This window comes from Lissotriton helveticus, chromosome 8, assembly GCF_964261635.1.
Source record: "Lissotriton helveticus chromosome 8, aLisHel1.1, whole genome shotgun sequence".
NCBI classification, from domain to species: domain Eukaryota; kingdom Metazoa; phylum Chordata; class Amphibia; order Caudata; family Salamandridae; genus Lissotriton; species Lissotriton helveticus.
The window spans coordinates 1,674,251,674-1,674,273,805 of NC_136069.1; the positions used below are offsets into that span (position 1 = coordinate 1,674,251,674).

Here is a 22,132-nt window from a genome sequence, read left to right on the forward strand (position 1 = left end):
GAATGTACGTATGGGCTCAATTAGTGTTGTAAATATGAAATAGGGCAGATATGAGACAAGCACCAAAGATATACACAGTTACGCATAGTCTTATTATGGTTCATAAGAGTACAAGGTTACACTCTTATGTTTCCATGAGGGTCAGTTGGCAAATCGGTGCCACGGGATGGCATCGTTCAGCCCCTGGTCGCATGTTTTAAGGCGGTCCACCCACCTTTGTTCTTTTTCGAACAACCTGCGTTCACAGTTATTGTTTTGTTTTTTTTTTTTTTTTTTTTTTTTCGGCAAGCATTTCGAGTACTGTCCAGTGGAGCTCTTCGCAGGAGTGGCCTGTCTCTACAAAGTGGGCACAGAGTTTGGTGGTGTTTTTCTTCAGCCTGATGTTACTTTTATGCTCACCAATCCTGAGCTTAATTTTGCGACAAGTCATCCCGATATATTTCTTGTTGCATGGGCAACTGACCATGTAGATGACGTGTGTGGAGTTGCAATTCGTATGCTGGCGCTGTGTCCATACCAGTGTATCCGTCAGCTGCAATGTTTTTGATACTGTAGTAGTTTTGCAGGCTACACAGGAGCCACAGGGGTAATGGCCAGTCACGGGGTTCATGGTCACATCCCTCGTGGTTACATGTTGTTGTTTCGTCACTGGGCGAGTATGGACCAAAACGTCCTTGATGTTCTTGGTTCTGCGATTTGCAAATCTAGGCTTGGGCCAGTTGAAGGCTCCAGTATTCAGGATATGCCAGTTTTTTTTGATCATTTTGTTTACCTCATATGTTGATGGGCAAAAGGTGGTGACACAGGTGGTCAGATCTTGTATTTGTGTCTTGGGATAACTCTGTAAGAGGCACTCCCTGGGTTGATTGCTTGCTCTTTTTTTACAGTACTTCACTGTTTTGGCGTTGTAGTTCCTTTGTAGCAGCTTATGACTTAGATCTTGTGCTTGAGTCAGGTAATCTTCATTTCTGCTGCAGTTACGCTTCAGCCTCAGAAACTGGCTGAAGGGAAGATTGTCCCTTAAAGGCTTGGGGTGGTAGCTCTGATATGAAAGTAAACTGTTCTTGGCAGTGGGTTTTGTGTAGGTTTTTGTCTGGAGGGTGTTATTTTCCACAAATATTGTAAGGTCCAAAAAGTCTAAGCTGTTATTGCTTGAAGAGTGGGTGAATTTCAGCCAGGGGTCGAGATGGTTAAGCCAGTATATGAATTGTTCCAGATCATCTGTAGTGTCCCAAATCAGGATCACGTCATCTATGTATCTCTTCCAGTAAAGAATACTGGAAGAGAAGGTGTTCGCTGCGTTGTGGATAAACTGGCGCTCGAAATTGCTCACATACAACCCTGCTACCGACGGGGCAAAGGCACTGCCCATCGATGTGCCGTGTGTTTGGAGATAGAGGTCTTGCTCATAGGCGAAAAAATTCTCTTTCAAAGCTAGTTTGCAGCACTCGAGGATGAAATGTCTCGGAGTATTGTATTGCCACTCTTCAGAATAAAGGATATCTTCCAAAACTTGCAGTGTGTCGTCTTGCGGCAAACTAGTGAACAATGATTCCACATCTAAGCCCACTAGGAGCATTGTTCCTGGATCAAATGTTTTGGCTTGGATCTGTACCAACAAGTCCCGGGTATCCTTTAAATATGAGGGCGTACGTTGTACTAGAGGTTTTAAAAATTCGTCCGCAAATTTTGAAAGCGGCTCAAGGACTGACCCTATTCCAGACACTATAGGTCTCCCCGGAGGAGGGGACCTATTTTTGTGAGTTTTCGGAAGGGAATAGAAGTAGGGGATTTTTGGTTCTGGCGTGATCAAGTAATCAGCTTCTTTTTTGGTTACCCATCTCTTAGTCTCTGCTTCATGTACCATAATCGATATTGTATTTTGCAATCTTTGTGTAGGATCAGTACTGAGTTTTCTGTAGAATCTTGTATCAGACAGGAGGGTAAGGCATTGATCATTATAACCGTCTTTACTTAAGATTACAATGCCTCCCCCCTTGTCGGCAGGTTTTACCACTATTGACTCATTCTGTCTCAAAGAGTCAAGGGCTGCACGCTCCTTTTTGGAGAGATTTTGAAAGGTTTTTTTATCCTTATCAAGTTGGTCCACTCCTTTCATTAGGGATTGCTCAAAAGTGTGGAATTCTGGAGGGACACTAGCATGTGGTGGGTTAAAAGTAGATTTTCTACGTAATGTAGTGTCTCCTTCAATTTGGCTGTTAGTAGTATTGTGGAAGAATGCTTTCAGCTTGAGTGTCCTACAGAATTCTGCTAGCTCACTTTTCAGTTTAAAAGTATCCAGTCGGGGTGTTGGCACAAAACTTAGGCCTTTATTCAGGATTCCTATTTGATCTTCATTCAATTGTAGCTCAGAGAGGTTCACTATAAGGGATTGGTCTTGCTTGTTGATGGTTGTGTTGCTGCCATGCTTCGGGTCTGGACGTTTCTCTGTTGGTCCTGCCACCTTAACGACTTTTTTCGGCCCCTTGGTTGGTTTTGGCCCCTGGATAAAAAAGGCGGCTCTTGTTGGTGCATGTTGGGGTTTGCTGCCATTTGTTGTTCTCCCAGCTGGGGCATTTGTTGTATGCCATGATTGAAAGGGTCCATCCACCCTCCTCCATATTGTGGTACAAACGGGGGATAGAAAGGCATGTTAAAGCCTGGATAAAAAGGTCTCTGCCATCTGTTTCCCCTTCTCGGCCGTTGGTTCCTATAGTTATTGCGTCCTCTTTTGGGGGTGTAATCATCCGTACTTGAGACCGAATTGTTCGAAGAATTGTTCCCAGTTGATTCTTGATCAGAGCCAGTATCTGGTATGGTATATTCATCGGCTGTGTATGGGTGCATTTTCTCTTGGCTGAATTTCTTCAGGTCTTTGCCAAGTTTCTGCAATTTGCTCTGCATAATGAATTCTCGGGTTTCATCCATCTCTTTATTAATTTCTTCCAATCTCTTTTTGAGGATAGCGGGATTGATACCTTTCTTTAGTTCATTTTCACATTCTTCAATCTCCTTTAATAGGGCATCCGATAATCTTCTTGCCGTCTTGACAATTAGGATTAGGTAATCTAAGGTACATTTCCATGAAATGGACGACCAGTCTTTTCTGAAAGCTAGATCATGCAAAAAGATCCTAGGTGCATTGTTGACCCATAATCCTCTTGGTGCTGTCTTAAATCTTAAATACTCCGTCATTATAATTCCATGGATGGAAGTGCGGATCTGTTCTCTTTTTTTGTCTGTCAGATTGTCCCAATCATTGGTTTGTGCTAGGACTTCTGTAAGTTCTGCATTCTGTAACAGAGGTTGCGCTGCCAGTATCTCATCAATATCTTTAGCATCAAAACTTAAACCAGGATTGCCTTCCATTGCTACTTTGTATATTAAGAAATATACAAGTGTAAATCCCGCAGCTGTGCGCTGCTTATACACCAATTAATCAGAAGGAGGGATAAGGGATCGGGATCTCCGTTTCATTCCCCAAGGTTCGTTACTTAGTTATCAAAAAGGAAACGGACACTAGTTGCACCTTATGACCATTGGCATAAGGAATACAGGTCAGAGTAGCCTCAAAAAACTCTAAGTGATGGTTGGAAAAGGTGCGGTATATCTGATTCATCCGCCCCACATTAGAGTTGTGGCCTATGATAACTGCCACAACTCTAATGTGGGGCGGATGAATCAGATATACCGCACCTTTTCCAACCATCACTTAGAGTTTTTTTAGGCTACTCTGACCTGTATTCCTTATGCCAATGGTCATAAGGTGCAACTAGTGTCCGTTTCCTTTTTGATAACTAAGATGCTATCTAATACCCTTCCATCTATTAACAAAGGTGTCAGCATGTGTTGACTTCCTGAGAAGTACTCACGTCAAATGGGTTAAGATGCTTTAGGCTAGGAGCAAGTTCTAAGATGCTCTCTTCTCTCCGAAAGCTAGCAGAAGTCTGGGGTCTCTGCCCCTGAGCATCATACAGTATAGAATTCGATTCTTTGCTTCATCCTGGTAACACTTTCCATTGCAACTTTTTCTATGTGGGGAGGTTCCACTCTTTTAATTAGTATTCCTTTGTTCAGCAAGTTGACCATGGTTCCCAGAACAGCCCGACACGAAAGACATCCTCCCTTCTCGCTTCCAACTGTCTTCAAAGTATTCTTTGCATCTTCTCCCACCTGAAAATAACGAGTTGGCATTCCAATACGTGCAGTAGGATGAGAACACTGCTATTTCTTGAAAACAACATGCATTTAATTATGTCTTTCTTGAGAAGCCAAGGAGGTGCAAAAACAAGCATAGTCTTGGGCCTAGGAAGTCGGGCAACTTTAACAAATAAAACAGTTACATTATATGGTTATAAACTGTCCTGCTCTTGTTTATGCAGGCATTACGATACATACATGATCATATTATAACATTGCACTACAGCAAATGTTTAAATGAGTCTACTGGATACATGTTCATAATCATAAAACACTGCACACAATAGAAATGTGTATAGGTACATGGCAACCATGACTATAATGCTCCCATACAAATAGCGTGCTGACAGCGCTCTATCAGTTTACTTGCTTGGATGATTTGCCATTGCATCAACACATTGCCTTTCGAGGATGTTTACGTAGTCCCACGTGTGTTGCCTTTGAGTTTCTGTGATGCGCTCCAGTTGTGCCTGTGTCAGGTTGCAGAAGCGACATGACACATGTCTTGTAATTCAGGGTCAATGTGTGTATTTTGATGGATTTACTTTACTGACAATTACATTTTCACTTCTGGTTGATATCTTTTTTGCTTAGAATCTTTACTATAAGCTAAAGCTAGTCCCTTCCAAGTTTGTGTTGCTTTGCAGTCATGATGGCTTGTTCTTGGACTGGACTTCATTTTATAACGCTCTTCATTGAGGATCAATTGTAACTCGTCTAACACAGTCTGTTGAACAAAGGTCCCTACTTCCAGCTTCTGTATTGGTGGAGCCCAAGAGGTTGCTTCACTATGGTATTTTCTTTCTGGGAGTATCACAGAGTTGTCCGACTATACCAAACACTTCCCTGAACACAAACACAGACCGGCAGGTTTGCCAATGCTGTTTTTGAGACTGAAATTAGGCACCTTTCCATGCGTTTTATTTAGGACTGTATATTAGTGTTGCCTGACCCACAGATGGCAAAGTTTGCATTACTTTTCCGTGGATTCAATGCTGTTCTACTAAACAGATTAGTGAAAAATGTATTCTAGCTGTGGTTGTGTCATGTGTGGCCTATTGTCCAGTGAAACGTTTCGGGTAGCTGATCTGAAGCTTCATCACACCAAAACAGATAACCCGCCAGTGTTGTAATACTTAAAAACACAAATCATCATAAAAAAATGAAATGGGAATATTGTGAGGCTGGTGTAAATATTAGGTTATTGGTGCAATGATAGCTCAATTATGACATAACAGGTGCATTTGAAATCAATGGCATTGTTTTACCCATATTAACTGAACATGTCACATGACAGCTTAATTCCCAGGCCCATTTTACCAGATTTACCCCTTTAGTGAATGGGCTTAGAGTCTGAGCAGCGCAGGGTCAGGAGCTGAACCCACCACGCCCCTGTGGGTCTGCTGGGGGCAGTGCCTGGTGGTAGCTGAACTTGCCCATCTGACCTCAGGAGGGGTCACGAGAGGGTCTGCTGGGGGCAGTGCCTGGTGGTAGCTCAACTGCCCCATCTGACCTCAGGAGGGGTTTACGAGAGGGTCTGCTGGGGTCAGTGCCTGGTGTTAGCTGAACGGTCCCATATGACCTCAGGAGGGGTCACGAGAGGGTCTGCTGGGGTCAGTGCCTGGTGTTAGCTGAACGGTCCCATCTGTCCTCAGGAGGGGTCACGAGAGGGTCTGCTGGGGTCAGTGCCTGGTGTTAGCTGAACGGTCCCATATGACCTCAGGAGGGGTCACGAGAGGGTCTGCTGGGGTCAGTGCCTGGTGGTAGCTGAACGGTCCCATATGACCTCAGGAGGGGTCACGAGAGGGTCTGCTGGGGTCAGTGCCTGGTGTTATCTGAACGGTCCCATCTGACCTCAGGAGGGGTTTACGAGAGGGTCTGCTGGGGTCAGTGCCTGGTGTTAGCTGAACGGTCCCATCTGACCTCAGGAGGGGTTTACGAGAGGGTCTGCTGGGGTCAGTGCCTGGTGTTAGCTGAACTGCCCCATCTGACCTCAGGAGGGGTTTACGAGAGGGTCTGCTGGGGTCAGTGCCTGGTGTTAGCTGAACGGTCCCATCTGACCTCAGGAGGGGTTTACGGGAGGGTCTGCTGGGGTCAGTGCCTGGTGTTAGCTGAACTGTCCCATCTGACCTCAGGAGGGGTCACGAGAGGGTCTGCTGTGGTCAGTGCCTGGTGTTAGCTGAACGGTCCCATATGACCTCAGGAGGGGTCACGAGAGGGTCTGCTGGGGTCAGTGCCTGGTGTTATCTGAACGGTCCCATCTGACCTCAGGAGGGTTTACGAGAGGGTCTGCTGGGGTCAGTGCCTGGTGTTAGCTGAACGGTCCCATCTGACCTCAGGAGGGGTTTACGAGAGGGTCTGCTGGGGTCAGTGCCTGGTGTTAGCTGAACGGTCCCATCTGACCTCAGGAGGGGTTTACGAGAGGGTCTGCTGGGGTCAGTGCCTGGTGTTAGCTGAACGGTCCCATCTGACCTCAGGAGGGGTCACGAGAGGGTCTGCTGGGGTCAGTGCCTGGTGTTAGCTGAACTGCCCCATCTGACCTCAGGAGGGGTTTACGAGAGGGTCTGCTGGGGTCAGTGCCTGGTGTTAGCTGAACTGTCCCATCTGACCTCAGGAGGGGTCACGAGAGGGTCTGCTGTGGTCAGTGCCTGGTGTTAGCTGAACGGTCCCATCTGACCTCAGGAGGGGTCACGAGAGGGTCTGCTGGGGTCAGTGCCTGGTGTTAGCTGAACTGTCCCATCTGACCTCAGGAGGGGTCACGAGAGGGTCTGCAGGGGTCAGTGCCTGGTGTTAGCTGAAAGGTCCCATCTGACCTCAGGAGGGGTCACGAGAGGGTCTGCTGGGGTCAGTGCCTGGTGTTAGCTGAACGGTCCCATCTGACCTCAGGAGGGGTCACGAGAGGGTCTGCTGGGGTCAGTGCCTGGTGTTAGCTGAACTGCCCCATCTGACCTCAGGAGGGGTTACGAGAGGGTCTGCTGGGGTCAGTGCCTGGTGGTAGCTGAACGGTCCCATCTGACCTCAGGAGGGGTCACGAGAGGGTCTGCTGGGGTCAGTGCCTGGTGTTAGCTGAACGGTCCCATCTGACCTCAGGAGGGGTCACGAGAGGGTCTGCTGTGGTCAGTGCCTGGTGTTAGCTGAACGGTCCCATCTGACCTCAGGAGGGGTCACGAGAGGGTCTGCTGGGGTCAGTGCCTGGTGTTAGCTCAACTGCCCCATCTGACCTCAGGAGGGGTCACGAGAGTGTCTGCTGGGGTCAGTGCCTGGTGTTAGCTGAACTGCCCCATATGACCTCAGGAGGGGTCACGAGAGGGTCTGCTGGGGTCAGTGCCTGGTGTTAGCTGAACGGTCCCATCTGACCTCAGGAGGGGTCACGAGAGGGTCTGCTGTGGTCAGTGCCTGGTGTTAGCTGAACTGTCCCATCTGACCTCAGGAGGGGTCACGAGAGGGTCTGCTGTGGTCAGTGCCTGGTGTTAGCTGAACGGTCCCATCTGACCTCAGGAGGGGTCACGAGAGGGTCTGCTGGGGTCAGTGCCTGGTGTTAGCTGAACTGTCCCATCTGACCTCAGGAGGGGTCACGAGAGGGTCTGCAGGGGTCAGTGCCTGGTGTTAGCTGAAAGGTCCCATCTGACCTCAGGAGGGGTCACGAGAGGGTCTGCTGGGGTCAGTGCCTGGTGTTAGCTGAACGGTCCCATCTGACCTCAGGAGGGTTTACGAGAGGGTCTGCTGGGGTCAGTGCCTGGTGTTATCTGAACGGTCCCATCTGACCTCAGGAGGGGTCACGAGAGGGTCTGCTGGGGTCAGTGCCTGGTGTTAGCTGAACGGTCCCATCTGACCTCAGGAGGGGTCACGAGAGGGTCTGCTGGGGTCAGTGCCTGGTGTTAGCTCAACTGCCCCATCTGACCTCAGGAGGGGTCACGAGAGGGTCTGCTGGGGTCAGTGCCTGGTGTTATCTGAACGGTCCCATCTGACCTCAGGAGGGGTCACGAGAGGGTCTGCTCGGGTCAGTGCCTGGTGTTAGCTGAACGGTCCCATCTGACCTCAGGAGGGGTTTACGAGAGGGTCTGCTGGGGTCAGTGCCTGGTGTTATCTGAACGGTCCCATCTGACCTCAGGAGGGTTTAAGAGAGGGTCTGCTGGGGTCAGTGCCTGGTGTTAGCTGAACTGCCCCATCTGACCTCAGGAGGGGTTTACGAGAGGGTCTGCTGGGGTCAGTGCCTGGTGTTATCTGAACGGTCCCATCTGACCTCAGGAGGGTTTACGAGAGGGTCTGCTGGGGTCAGTGCCTGGTGTTATCTGAACGGTCCCATCTGACCTCAGGAGGGTTTACGAGAGGGTCTGCTGGGGTCAGTGCCTGGTGTTAGCTGAACGGTCCCATCTGACCTCAGGAGGGGTTTACGAGAGGGTCTGCTGGGGTCAGTGCCTGGTGGTAGCTGAACGGTCCCATCTGACCTCAGGAGGGGTCACGAGAGGGTCTGCTGGGGTCAGTGCCTGGTGTTAGCTGAACGGTCCCATCTGACCTCAGGAGGGGTCACGAGAGGGTCTGCTGGGGTCAGTGCCTGGTGTTAGCTGAACTGCCCCATATGACCTCAGGAGGGGTCACGAGAGGGTCTGCTGGGGTCAGTGCCTGGTGTTAGCTGAACTGTCCCATCTGACCTCAGGAGGGGTTTACGAGAGGGTCTGCTGGGGTCAGTGCCTGGTGGTAGCTGAACTGCCCCATATGACCTCAGGAGGGGTCACGAGAGGGTCTGCTGGGGTCAGTGCCTGGTGTTAGCTCAACTGCCCCATCTGACCTCAGGAGGGGTTGACGAGAGGGTCTGCTGGGGTCAGTGCCTGGTGTTAGCTGAAAGGTCCCATCTGACCTCAGGAGGGGTCACGAGAGGGTCTGCTGGGGTCAGTGCCTGGTGTTAGCTGAACTGCCCCATATGACCTCAGGAGGGGTCACGAGAGGGTCTGCTGGGGTCAGTGCCTGGTGTTAGCTGAACTGTTTCATCTGACCTCAGGAGGGGTCACGAGAGGGTCTGCTGGGGTCAGTGCCTGGTGTTATCTGAACGGTCCCATATGACCTCAGGAGGGGTCACGAGAGGGTCTGCTGGGGTCAGTGCCTGGTGTTAGCTGAACTGTCCCATCTGACCTCAGGAGGGGTTTACGAGAGGGTCTGCTGGGGTCAGTGCCTGGTGTTAGCTGAACGGTCCCATCTGACCTCAGGAGGGGTCACGAGAGGGTCTGCTGGGGTCAGTGCCTGGTGTTAGCTGAACTGCCCCATCTGACCTCAGGAGGGGTCACGAGAGGGTCTGCTGGGGTCAGTGCCTGGTGGTAGCTGAACTGCCCCATATGACCTCAGGAGGGGTCACGAGAGGGTCTGCTGGGGTCAGTGCCTTGTGTTAGCTGAACTGTCCCATCTGACCTCAGGAGGGGTTTACGAGAGGGTCTGCTGGGGTCAGTGCCTGGTGTTAGCTGAACTGTCCCATCTGACCTCAGGAGGGGTTTACGAGAGGGTCTGCTGGGGTCAGTGCCTGGTGTTAGCTCAACTGCCCCATCTGACCTCAGGAGGGGTTGACGAGAGGGTCTGCTGGGGTCAGTGCCTGGTGTTAGCTGAAAGGTCCCATCTGACCTCAGGAGGGGTCACGAGAGGGTCTGCTGGGGTCAGTGCCTGGTGTTAGCTGAACTGCCCCATATGACCTCAGGAGGGGTCACGAGAGGGTCTGCTGGGGTCAGTGCCTGGTGTTAGCTGAACTGTCCCATCTGACCTCAGGAGGGGTCACGAGAGGGTCTGCTGGGGTCAGTGCCTGGTGTTATCTGAACGGTCCCATATGACCTCAGGAGGGGTCACGAGAGGGTCTGCTGGGGTCAGTGCCTGGTGTTAGCTGAACTGTCCCATCTGACCTCAGGAGGGGTTTACGAGAGGGTCTGCTGGGGTCAGTGCCTGGTGTTAGCTGAACAGTCCCATCTGACCTCAGGAGGGGTCACGAGAGGGTCTGCTGGGGTCAGTGCCTGGTGTTAGCTCAACTGCCCCATCTGACCTCAGGAGGGGTCACGAGAGGGTCTGCTGGGGTCAGTGCCTGGTGTTAGCTGAACTGTCCCATCTGACCTCAGGAGGGGTCACGAGAGGGTCTGCTGTGGTCAGTGCCTGGTGTTAGCTGAACTGTCCCATCTGACCTCAGGAGGGGTCACGAGAGGGTCTGCTGTGGTCAGTGCCTGGTGTTAGCTGAACGGTCCCATCTGACCTCAGGAGGGGTCACGAGAGGGTCTGCTGGGGTCAGTGCCTGGTGTTAGCTGAACTGTCCCATCTGACCTCAGGAGGGGTCACGAGAGGGTCTGCAGGGGTCAGTGCCTGGTGTTAGCTGAAAGGTCCCATCTGACCTCAGGAGGGGTCACGAGAGGGTCTGCTGGGGTCAGTGCCTGGTGTTAGCTGAACGGTCCCATCTGACCTCAGGAGGGTTTACGAGAGGGTCTGCTGGGGTCAGTGCCTGGTGGTAGCTGAACGGTCCCATCTGACCTCAGGAGGGGTCACGAGAGGGTCTGCTGGGGTCAGTGCCTGGTGTTAGCTGAACGGTCCCATCTGACCTCAGGAGGGTTTACGAGAGGGTCTGCTGGGGTCAGTGCCTGGTGTTATCTGAACGGTCCCATCTGACCTCAGGAGGGGTCACGAGAGGGTCTGCTGGGGTCAGTGCCTGGTGTTAGCTGAACGGTCCCATCTGACCTCAGGAGGGGTCACGAGAGGGTCTGCTGGGGTCAGTGCCTGGTGTTAGCTCAACTGCCCCATCTGACCTCAGGAGGGGTCACGAGAGGGTCTGCTGGGGTCAGTGCCTGGTGTTATCTGAACGGTCCCATCTGACCTCAGGAGGGGTCACGAGAGGGTCTGCTCGGGTCAGTGCCTGGTGTTAGCTGAACGGTCCCATCTGACCTCAGGAGGGGTTTACGAGAGGGTCTGCTGGGGTCAGTGCCTGGTGTTATCTGAACGGTCCCATCTGACCTCAGGAGGGTTTAAGAGAGGGTCTGCTGGGGTCAGTGCCTGGTGTTAGCTGAACTGCCCCATCTGACCTCAGGAGGGGTTTACGAGAGGGTCTGCTGGGGTCAGTGCCTGGTGTTATCTGAACGGTCCCATCTGACCTCAGGAGGGTTTACGAGAGGGTCTGCTGGGGTCAGTGCCTGGTGTTATCTGAACGGTCCCATCTGACCTCAGGAGGGTTTACGAGAGGGTCTGCTGGGGTCAGTGCCTGGTGTTAGCTGAACGGTCCCATCTGACCTCAGGAGGGGTTTACGAGAGGGTCTGCTGGGGTCAGTGCCTGGTGGTAGCTGAACGGTCCCATCTGACCTCAGGAGGGGTCACGAGAGGGTCTGCTGGGGTCAGTGCCTGGTGTTAGCTGAACGGTCCCATCTGACCTCAGGAGGGGTCACGAGAGGGTCTGCTGGGGTCAGTGCCTGGTGGTAGCTGAACTGCCCCATATGACCTCAGGAGGGGTCACGAGAGGGTCTGCTGGGGTCAGTGCCTGGTGTTAGCTGAACTGTCCCATCTGACCTCAGGAGGGGTTTACGAGAGGGTCTGCTGGGGTCAGTGCCTGGTGGTAGCTGAACTGCCCCATATGACCTCAGGAGGGGTCACGAGAGGGTCTGCTGGGGTCAGTGCCTGGTGTTAGCTCAACTGCCCCATCTGACCTCAGGAGGGGTTGACGAGAGGGTCTGCTGGGGTCAGTGCCTGGTGTTAGCTGAAAGGTCCCATCTGACCTCAGGAGGGGTCACGAGAGGGTCTGCTGGGGTCAGTGCCTGGTGTTAGCTGAACTGCCCCATATGACCTCAGGAGGGGTCACGAGAGGGTCTGCTGGGGTCAGTGCCTGGTGTTAGCTGAACTGTCCCATCTGACCTCAGGAGGGGTCACGAGAGGGTCTGCTGGGGTCAGTGCCTGGTGTTATCTGAACGGTCCCATATGACCTCAGGAGGGGTCACGAGAGGGTCTGCTGGGGTCAGTGCCTGGTGTTAGCTGAACTGTCCCATCTGACCTCAGGAGGGGTTTACGAGAGGGTCTGCTGGGGTCAGTGCCTGGTGTTAGCTGAACGGTCCCATATGACCTCAGGAGGGGTCACGAGAGGGTCTGCTGGGGTCAGTGCCTGGTGTTATCTGAACGGTCCCATCTGACCTCAGGAGGGTTTACGAGAGGGTCTGCTGGGGTCAGTGCCTGGTGTTATCTGAACGGTCCCATCTGACCTCAGGAGGGGTCACGAGAGGGTCTGCTGGGGTCAGTGCCTGGTGGTAGCTGAACTGCCCCATATGACCTCAGGAGGGGTCACGAGAGGGTCTGCTGGGGTCAGTGCCTGGTGTTAGCTGAACGGTCCCATCTGACCTCAGGAGGGGTTTACGAGAGGGTCTGCTGGGGTCAGTGCCTGGTGTTAGCTGAACTGTCCCATCTGACCTCAGGAGGGGTCACGAGAGGGTCTGCTGGGGGCAGTGCCTGGTGTTAGCTGAACGGTCCCATCTGACCTCAGGAGGGGTTAAGAGAGGGTCTGCTGGGGTCAGTGCCTGGTGTTAGCTGAACGGTCCCATCTGACCTCAGGAGGGGTTAAGAGAGGGTCTGCTGGGGTCAGTGCCTGGTGTTAGCTGAACGGTCCCATCTGACCTCAGGAGGGGTTTACGAGAGGGTCTGCTGGGGTCAGTGCCTGGTGTTAGCTGAACGGTCCCATCTGACCTCAGGAGGGGTCACGAGAGGGTCTGCTGGGGTCAGTGCCTGGTGTTAGCTGAACGGTCCCATATGACCTCAGGAGGGGTCACGAGAGGGTCTGCTGGGGTCAGTGCCTGGTGTTAGCTGAACGGTCCCATCTGACCTCAGGAGGGGTCACGAGAGGGTCTGCTGGGGTCAGTGCCTGGTGGTAGCTGAACTGCCCCATCTGACCTCAGGAGGGGTTTACGAGAGGGTCTGCTGGGGTCAGTGCCTGGTGTTAGCTGAACGGTCCCATATGACCTCAGGAGGGGTTTACGAGAGGGTCTGCTGGGGTCAGTGCTTGGTGTTAGCTGAACGGTCCCATCTGACCTCAGGAGGGGTTGACGAGAGGGTCTGCTGGGGTCAGTGCCTGGTGTTATCTGAACGGTCCCATCTGACCTCAGGAGGGGTCACGAGAGGGTCTGCTGGGGTCAGTGCCTGGTGTTAGCTGAACGGTCCCATCTGACCTCAGGAGGGTTTACGAGAGGGTCTGCTGGGGTCAGTGCCTGGTGGTAGCTGAACGGTCCCATCTGACCTCAGGAGGGGTCACGAGAGGGTCTGCTGGGGTCAGTGCCTGGTGTTAGCTGAACGGTCCCATCTGACCTCAGGAGGGTTTACGAGAGGGTCTGCTGGGGTCAGTGCCTGGTGTTATCTGAACGGTCCCATCTGACCTCAGGAGGGTTTACGAGAGGGTCTGCTGGGGTCAGTGCCTGGTGTTATCTGAACGGTCCCATCTGACCTCAGGAGGGTTTAAGAGAGGGTCTGCTGGGGTCAGTGCCTGGTGTTAGCTGAACTGCCCCATCTGACCTCAGGAGGGGTCACGAGAGGGTCTGCAGGGGGCAGTGCCTGGTGTTATCTGAACGGTCCCATCTGACCTCAGGAGGGGTCACGAGAGGGTCTTCTGGGGTCAGTGCCTGGTGTTAGCTGAACTGTCCCATCTGACCTCAGGAGGGGTCACGAGAGGGTCTGCTGGGGTCAGTGCCTGGTGTTATCTGAACGGTCCCATCTGACCTCAGGAGGGTTTACGAGAGGGTCTGCTGGGGTCAGTGCCTGGTGTTAGCTGAACGGTCCCATCTGACCTCAGGAGGGGTTTACGAGAGGGTCTGCTGGGGTCAGTGCCTGGTGGTAGCTGAACGGTCCCATCTGACCTCAGGAGGGGTTTACGAGAGGGTCTGCTGGGGTCAGTGCCTGGTGGTAGCTGAACTGCCCCATATGACCTCAGGAGGGGTCACGAGAGGGTCTGCTGGGGTCAGTGCCTGGTGTTAGCTGAACTGCCCCATCTGACCTCAGGAGGGGTTTACGAGAGGGTCTGCTGGGGTCAGTGCCTGGTGGTAGCTGAACTGCCCCATATGACCTCAGGAGGGGTCACGAGAGGGTCTGCTGGGGTCAGTGCCTGGTGTTAGCTGAACTGTCCCATCTGACCTCAGGAGGGGTTTACGAGAGGGTCTGCTGGGGTCAGTGCCTGGTGGTAGCTGAACTGCCCCATATGACCTCAGGAGGGGTCACGAGAGGGTCTGCTGGGGTCAGTGCCTGGTGTTAGCTGAACTGTCCCATCTGACCTCAGGAGGGGTTTACGAGAGGGTCTGCTGGGGTCAGTGCCTGGTGTTAGCTGAACGGTCCCATCTGACCTCAGGAGGGGTTTACGAGAGGGTCTGCTGGGGTCAGTGCCTGGTGGTAGCTGAACTGCCCCATATGACCTCAGGAGGGGTCACGAGAGGGTCTGCTGGGGTCAGTGCCTGGTGGTAGCTGAACTGTCCCATCTGACCTCAGGAGGGGTTTACGAGAGGGTCTGCTGGGGTCAGTGCCTGGTGGTAGCTGAACTGCCCCATCTGACCTCAGGAGGGTTTAAGAGAGGGTCTGCTGGGGTCAGTGCCTGGTGTTATCTGAACGGTCCCATCTGACCTCAGGAGGGGTTTACGAGAGGGTCTGCTGGGGTCAGTGCCTGGTGGTAGCTGAACTGCCCCATATGACCTCAGGAGGGGTCACGAGAGGGTCTGCTGGGGTCAGTGCCTGGTGTTAGCTGAACTGTCCCATCTGACCTCAGGAGGGGTTTACGAGAGGGTCTGCTGGGGTCAGTGCCTGGTGGTAGCTGAACTGCCCCATATGACCTCAGGAGGGGTCACGAGAGGGTCTGCTGGGGTCAGTGCCTGGTGTTAGCTGAACTGTCCCATCTGACCTCAGGAGGGGTTTACGAGAGGGTCTGCTGGGGTCAGTGCCTGGTGGTAGCTGAACTGCCCCATACGACCTCAGGAGGGGTCACGAGAGGGTCTGCTGGGGTCAGTGCCTGGTGGTAGCTGAACTGCCCCATCTGACCTCAGGAGGGGTTTACGAGAGGGTCTGCTGTGGTCAGTGCCTGGTGTTAGCTGAACTGCCCCATCTGACCTCAGGAGGGGTCACGAGAGGGTCTGCTGGGGTCAGTGCCTGGTGTTAGCTGAACGGTCCCATCTGACCTCAGGAGGGGTTTACGAGAGGGTCTGCTGGGGTCAGTGCCTGGTGGTAGCTGAACTGCCCCATATGACCTCAGGAGGGGTCACGAGAGGGTCTGCTGGGGTCAGTGCCTGGTGTTAGCTGAACTGTCCCATCTGACCTCAGGAGGGGTTTACGAGAGGGTCTGCTGGGGTCAGTGCCTGGTGGTAGCTGAACTGCCCCATATGACCTCAGGAGGGGTCACGAGAGGGTCTGCTGGGGTCAGTGCCTGGTGTTAGCTGAACGGTCCCATCTGACCCCAGGAGGGGTTTACGAGAGGGTCTGCTGGGGTCAGTGCCTGGTGGTAGCTGAACGGTCCCATATGACCTCAGGAGGGTTTAAGAGAGGGCAGCTCTCAGTTTACAAAGCATCAGATGGGCAGAACATCCTTCTCTTCAAGATTGGACTGAACTCTTCCTTTTCTCTTCTGCAGATTGGGAACTGGTACGTATCGAACATTAAGAAGAAGGAATGCGCGCACTTCGTCAGCAGACCTGACAGGTAAGGCCAAGACCCGCAGGACTGTACCAAACCTCCGCTGGTTCCTCATTCAAGCACTAACTTAGAAAGTGATAATGTCCTGTAGAGAGGCCAGGGACAGGTTTTAAACCTTCTCTTCCAGGGGTTTTCAAATTGTTTCATGCCGATCAGAGCTTGCGTCAAATGTCTAAACTGCCCCTACTCCGTACACATCGTAGAGTCACTGTTGTTTGTCTGTAGTAATGTCGGAGTCTTTATTAATGCCCTCTGCGCACGTGACCGCTGGTGACTCACCAGACTCGGTGCTGATTGGTTGAGTCTGGACTCTTCATTGTGCAAACCCGAGGACCCGTCTCAGGCGAGCGTCCCTGTGACTCACGTGACTGCAGTCACATCCTGTGGCTGAACGAGCATCTCTTTGACGCTCCGAGGCTGAGACTGAAAAACAGATATGACTCCATGAGGGACCCGGGTGTGGGATTGTTGCCTCGCACTGTGACCGCTGATCCTGATTGGAGGCTCCACCTTCTTCTATTGTGCCCTGAAGAGGCCTTGTGAGGGCGAAACACACAGGCTGCGTCTTTATCTGGGACAAAATGCACGAGTAAAAAGAATGCATAGAAGCAGGGGACAGGTGGCGTAACAAAAATTGAGGGGCCCCGCTGCAAAGCACACGGAGGGGGCCCCTCACCGGGCTACCACCTACCACTTTTGCAGAGTAGGCCCCCTGGAGCTTGAGGGCCCACCCTGCACTGAGGAGACTGTGGGGGCTTATCTTACTCCACTGTGAAGGTGCCGAAAATGCCTCTTTTTTTAGTTATGGATCTATCTCATTTGAAAAACAACAGACCTACAACTTCGGGCCATAAGACATCCACTTTAACACCAGGTAAAAAACAGAATAAATTCATTTCGCACTGACATAGCAACAATAATTAGCCCATAGTAAACATATTCTATTTTGGCCACAGCACAAACATAGAAAAACGTTCTCATGTGCCCCGGCGGTGAGGTCTGTGAGACTGGCAGGTTTTTGTGCCTGGGGAGGTCTGTGGGACTGGCAGGTTTCTGTGCCCAGGGAAGTCTGTGGGGCTGGCTGAAATCTTCTGCCGAGGAGGTCTGTGGGACTGGCAGGTTTCTCTGCCTGAGGAGGTCTGCGGGTCTGGTAGGTTTCTCTGTCTGGGGAGGTCTGCGGGACTGGCAGGTTTCTCTGCCTGGGGAGGTCTATGGGGCTGGCAGGATACTGTGCTTGGGGAGGTCTGTGGCGTTGGCAGGTTTCTCTTCATAGGAGAAGTCTGTGGGGAAGGCAGATTCTGTGCCCATGTAGGTCTGTGGGACTGGCAGGTTTCTGTGCTTGGGGAGGTCTTTGGGGCCGGCAGGTTTCTGTACCCTGGAGAGGTCTGTGGGGCTTGCAGATTGTGTGCCTGGAGAGGTCGGTGTGACTGGCAGGATTCTTTGCCTGGGGAGGTCTGTGGGGCTGGCTGGTTTCTCTGCCTGGGGAGGTCTGTGGGACTGGCAGGTTTCTCTGCCTGGGGAGGTCTGTGGGTCTGGCAGGTTTCTCTGCCTGTTTTCTGTGGGACTGGCAAGTTTCTGTGCTTGTGGAAGTCTGTCGGACTAGCAGGTTTCTGTGCCTGGGGAGATCTGTGGGACTGGCTGGAATTCCATGCCAAGGAGGTCTGTGGGACTGGCAGGTTTCTGTCCCCGGGGAGGTCTGTGGGGCTGGCAGGTTTCTCTGCCTGGAGTGGTCAGTGAGGATGGCAGATTCTGTGCCCGGAGAGGTCTGTGGGGATGGCAGGTTTCTGTGCCTGTGTAGGTCTGCGAGACTGGCAGGTTTCTGTGGTTGCGGAGGTCTGTAGGGCTGGCAGACTTCTGTGCCCGGGGAGGTCTGTGGGGCTGGCAGGTTTTTGTGCCCGGGGAGTTCAATGGAACTGGCAGGTTTCTGTGCTTGGAGAGGTCTGTGGGACTGGCAGATTTCTGTGATTGGGGAGTTCTGTGGGGTTGGCAGGTTTCTCTGCCTGGGGAGGTCTGTGGGACTGGCAGGTTTCTCTGTCTGGGAAGGTCTGTGGGCCTGGCAGGATTCTGTGATTGGGGAGTTCTGTGGGGCTGGCAGGTTTCTCTGCCTGAAGAGGTCTGTGGGGCTTGCAGGTTTGTATGCCCGAGGAGGTCTGTGGGACTGACAGGTTTATGTGCCCAGGAAGGTCTGTGGGGCTAGCAAGTTTCTGTGCCTGGGAAGATCTGTGGGAAAGGCTGGTTCTCTGCCTGAGGAGTTCTGTGGGACTGGCAGGTTTATCTGCCCGGGGAGGTCTGTGGGACAGGTGTCTGTGCCTGTGTAGGTCTCAGAGACTGGCAGGTTTCTGTGTTTGGGGAGGTCTGTCGGGCTGGCAGTCTCCCGTGCCCATGGAGGTCTGTGGGACTGGCAGGTTTCTCTATCTGGGGAGGTCTGTGGGGCTGGCAGGTTTCTCTGCCTATCGAGGTCTGTGGGACTGGCAGGATTCTGTGATTGGGGAGGTCTGTGGGGCTTTCAGGTTTCTCTGCCTGAAGAAGTCTGTGAGGATGCCAGATTCTGTGTGTCTGGAGGTCTGTGGGACTGGCAGGATTCTCTGCCTGGAGAGGTATGTGGGACTGGTAGGTTTCTCTGCCTTAGTTCTGTGGGACTGGCAGGTTTCAGTGCTCGGGGAAGTCTGTGGGATTGGCAGGTTTCTGTTCTTGGGAAAGTCTGTGGGACTGGCAGGCTTCTCTGCCTGGAGAAGTCTGTGGGACTGGCTGGATTCTCTGCCCGGGGAGGTCTGTGGGATTGGCAGGCTACTCTGCTTGGGGAGGTCTGTGGAGCTGTCAGGATTCTGTGCTTGAGGAGGCCTGTGGAGCTGGCAGGATTCTGTGCCTGGGGAGGTCTGTGGGGCTGGCAGGTTTCTCTGCCTGGAGAGGTTTTTTGGGATGGCAGGTGTCTGTGCCTGTGTAGGTCTCAGAGACTGGCAGGTTTCTGTGTTTGGGGAGGTCTGTGGGGCTGGCAGTCTCCCGTGCCCATGGAGGTCTGTGGGACTGGCAGGTTTCTCTACCTGGGGAGGTCTGTGGGGCTGGCAGGTTTCTGTGCTTGAGGAGGCCTGTGGAGCTGGCAGGATTCTGTGCCTGGGGAGGTCTGTGGGGCTGGCAGGTTTCTCTGCCTGGAGAGGTTTTTTGGGATGGCAGGTGTCTGTGCCTGTGTAGGTCTCAGAGACTGGCAGGTTTCTGTGTTTGGGGAGGTCTGTGGGGCTGGCAGTCTCCCGTGCCCATGGAGGTCTGTGGGACTGGCAGGTTTCTCTACCTGGGGAGGTCTGTGGGACTGGCAGGATTCTGTGATTGGGGAGGTCTGTGGGGCTTTCAGGTTTCTCTGCCTGAGGAGGTCTGTGAGGATGCCAGATTCTGTGCGTGTGGAGGTCTGTGGGACTGGCAGGTTTCTGTGCTTGGGGAGGTCTGTGGACTGGCAGGTTTCTGTGCTTGGGGAGGTCTGTGGGACTGGCAGGTTTCTGTGCCCAGGGAGGTCTGTGGGTCTAGCAAGTTTCTGTGCCTAGGGAGATCTGTGGGACTGTCTGGATTCTGCCCGATGAGGTCTGTGGGACTGGCAGTTTTCTGTCCCCGGGGAGGTCTGTGGGGCTGGCAGGTTTCTGTCCCCGGAGAGGTCTGTGGGGCTGGCAGGTTTCTCTGCCTGGAGTGGTCTGTGGGAATGGCAGATTCTGTGCCTGGAGAGGTCTGTGGGGCTGGCAGGTTTCTCTGCCCGGGGAGGTCTGTGGGACTGCAGGATTATGTGCCTAGAGCGGTATGTGGTGTAGGAGAGTAGGGTCTGCTTTCCTATGGTCACCCCACTTTTTGCTTTTTGCTTCACTGATTTTCGACTTCAGTGTGGCTGTGGGCCTGCTAATCAGACCCACAGCCCTGCTGTTCTCTCTCTAAATTCATACCATGTTCTTTAGGTACATCGCCAATTGGGAAATGGGTCACTCTTGTGAGTCCCTGTACAGTGTACCATAGGTACCCAGGGCATAGGTGCACCCAAGGCCTACCAGGGGCTGCAGCATATCTTTTGCCACCCCTGGATGGCCGTCCAAACTAACACAACTGGCTGATCACTCAGATGGGGCAAGGTTGTGTAATCACCCCTTGCTTAGGTATAGTATTCCTATACCTGCCATTATATATAGACACATATGCACCCATAAGTCACTCCTATGGCAGGCCTTAACAATCCTGAAGGCAGAGTGCTTGATTTTATGTGAGATGGTGCTCTAGCATGAGCTGAGCCTGTCTGCAGCTTTCGGAACCATGTCCTTATAGCTGTTCTATGATATAGCCATATCATATACTCTTAAGTGCATTATAATCCTCGCGGTTATTGCTAACTTTGGTTTGGCTTTATCAAAACATGTTGTGTAAGGTGTCATACGCTTTGGAATACTACTCCCTCGCCAGTTCTGGTGACGGGGGTAGCATTCCACCCTTCTAGAGGGAGAAGACATGTTGTTCCTGTTAATCCCGGTTAAAGTTAACCAGAGCCTCTGCATCACAAAATGGATGCTGCTGCCACAGACACAAGTCTGGCCTCCTGCTGCTGGGAGTCCTTCCAGTGAGGGAGGCTTGGACAATAGGTTTCCTGTCTTGGGAGGTGCTAGCACCACCCCAGACAGGTCATAGTGTATTGGGGCAGGGAGGGCTGAATGAAATGAGACACTGCCTGGGGCACACAAGGTGTCCCATGCATAGCACGGTTCAAACCAGTTGCTGGGGCACTCCAGCCCAGGCTCTGGCTCGAAACTGGAAAAAGGGAAAGGGGTGTAACCACCCCCCTTCCCTGGTCCCACCCATAGGAGGGACCTAGCAGGTAATCCAGCCCACCAGATTAGTATATAGGTGGGAGCTGAGTCTAGAGATTTATCCTGAACTGAAACTTGAAACGAAACTCTGGACCTTCGAAGATCTACTTTACAGAAGACCACTGAAGAATCTCCCTCGTGGTCAAGGAGTGACCACCCTGTGCAAACAGGCACCATCCAGCGATCAGCGGTTTACTTTGTTGATGCTCCTGCCTGAGCCAGAGAACAGAGTCTGACGAGAGCCAGACTTCCAGACTTCTCTGACCCCGATCCACAGTCCCTGCAAAGCTGAGACCCGTGGAGGCGACGAGAGACGTGGAACCGGCCATCTTGAAAAGCCTGTTCCTTGCTACTTGTGCAGCTTCTGGGGCACCCTCAAAGTTGTGCATTGGGGATTAAGAAGCCCCAGCCCTGAGCATCATCTGCACCGAAGATCAGTACTCCACATTCCACGAGTTCTACGTGGGGCCCTTCTGCATTTTCCTGCTCGACACGTCTGTCCGGTCACTTGCCTGTTGGCTAGTGGCCTCTGTGACGACAAACCTTTATATCTAAACCACCTGCCTGGTTGCTCCAGATGGGCCCCTGCTTCCCTGCAAAGGAGAAGCCCCATAGACCTTGCTGGTCTAAACCTAAGCGAATGTTCGATTCCTGTGTGGGTTGCATTTGCCAAGGCCTGTTGACTCCAATCCGGAAGCTGACGCCACCAACAGCGAGATCCTTTGTGGGACAGTCCGTATCCAGCTCCTGGTTGTCGTTGACGCCTCCTGGTCCACGTGGCTGCAGAGTCAAGCTTCACAACATCACCTGATTGCTTCGCGACATCGCCTGGTTCCTTCCTGGTCACTGGCTAGTGACCCAGACTCTGTTCCCTCTGCTTTCAGGTACTCTTCATCCTCGATCCGCCCTTGGATCCAACCGGACACTTCTCTCCTGGTTGCCTGCAGCATCTTTCTTCAAGGCTCCATAGGATTCAGCGTCGAAACCCGACACACTTTGACACCTATGCACCTGCTTCATGTGGGTGAGGTAACGCGAGTACTCCGCTGCTCCTGTGGGTATTAACTATCCTAGTGTCCTAGTTTTCAGTAGCTTTCTCCTAGTCCATCCGGAAGTGACTTAAAAGAACTAGTTTGTAATTCTTTCGTTCCCATTCTAACTCTATGGTAACTTGCGTGTGTGTAAAGACACTGCACGCATCCCGTGGGCCTCCTGCTCCCTAACTCTTGTTAGTACAACGTAGCCCCAGCGATTCCCTAGGCCCTAGGCCTATCCTTTGTTCGTGACGTGGTTCTTATACCACTATTTTAGTATTTGGTTTTACGTGACCCTAGGGCCCTACTGTATATTGTGCAACTTACTGTATGATAATTAAGTTTCTTGTTATGTGCTTTAGCCTCTGACATCATAAAGAGTTCAGAGGGGTTGCGTTTATAATAAATACATATATA

General features: G+C 53.7%; 1 protein-coding gene across 4 annotated transcripts in view; it reads left to right on the plus strand.

The window, feature by feature from the left end:
• The window catches only part of LOC144773619 (transient receptor potential cation channel subfamily M member 2-like), a 1,811,195-nt gene that overhangs the window by 250,455 nt on the left and 1,538,608 nt on the right, over positions 1 to 22,132 (plus strand). For all 4 annotated transcript variants that reach the window (XR_013600034.1, XM_078658765.1, XM_078658766.1 and 1 more), the window contains one exon: positions 15,791 to 15,858. Coding sequence is in view for 3 of the 4 variants with exons in the window: in XM_078658765.1 (XP_078514891.1) it covers positions 15,791 to 15,858 (68 nt within the window). In the remaining variant the exon portion in view is untranslated. The remainder of the gene's footprint in view (positions 1 to 15,790; positions 15,859 to 22,132) is intronic.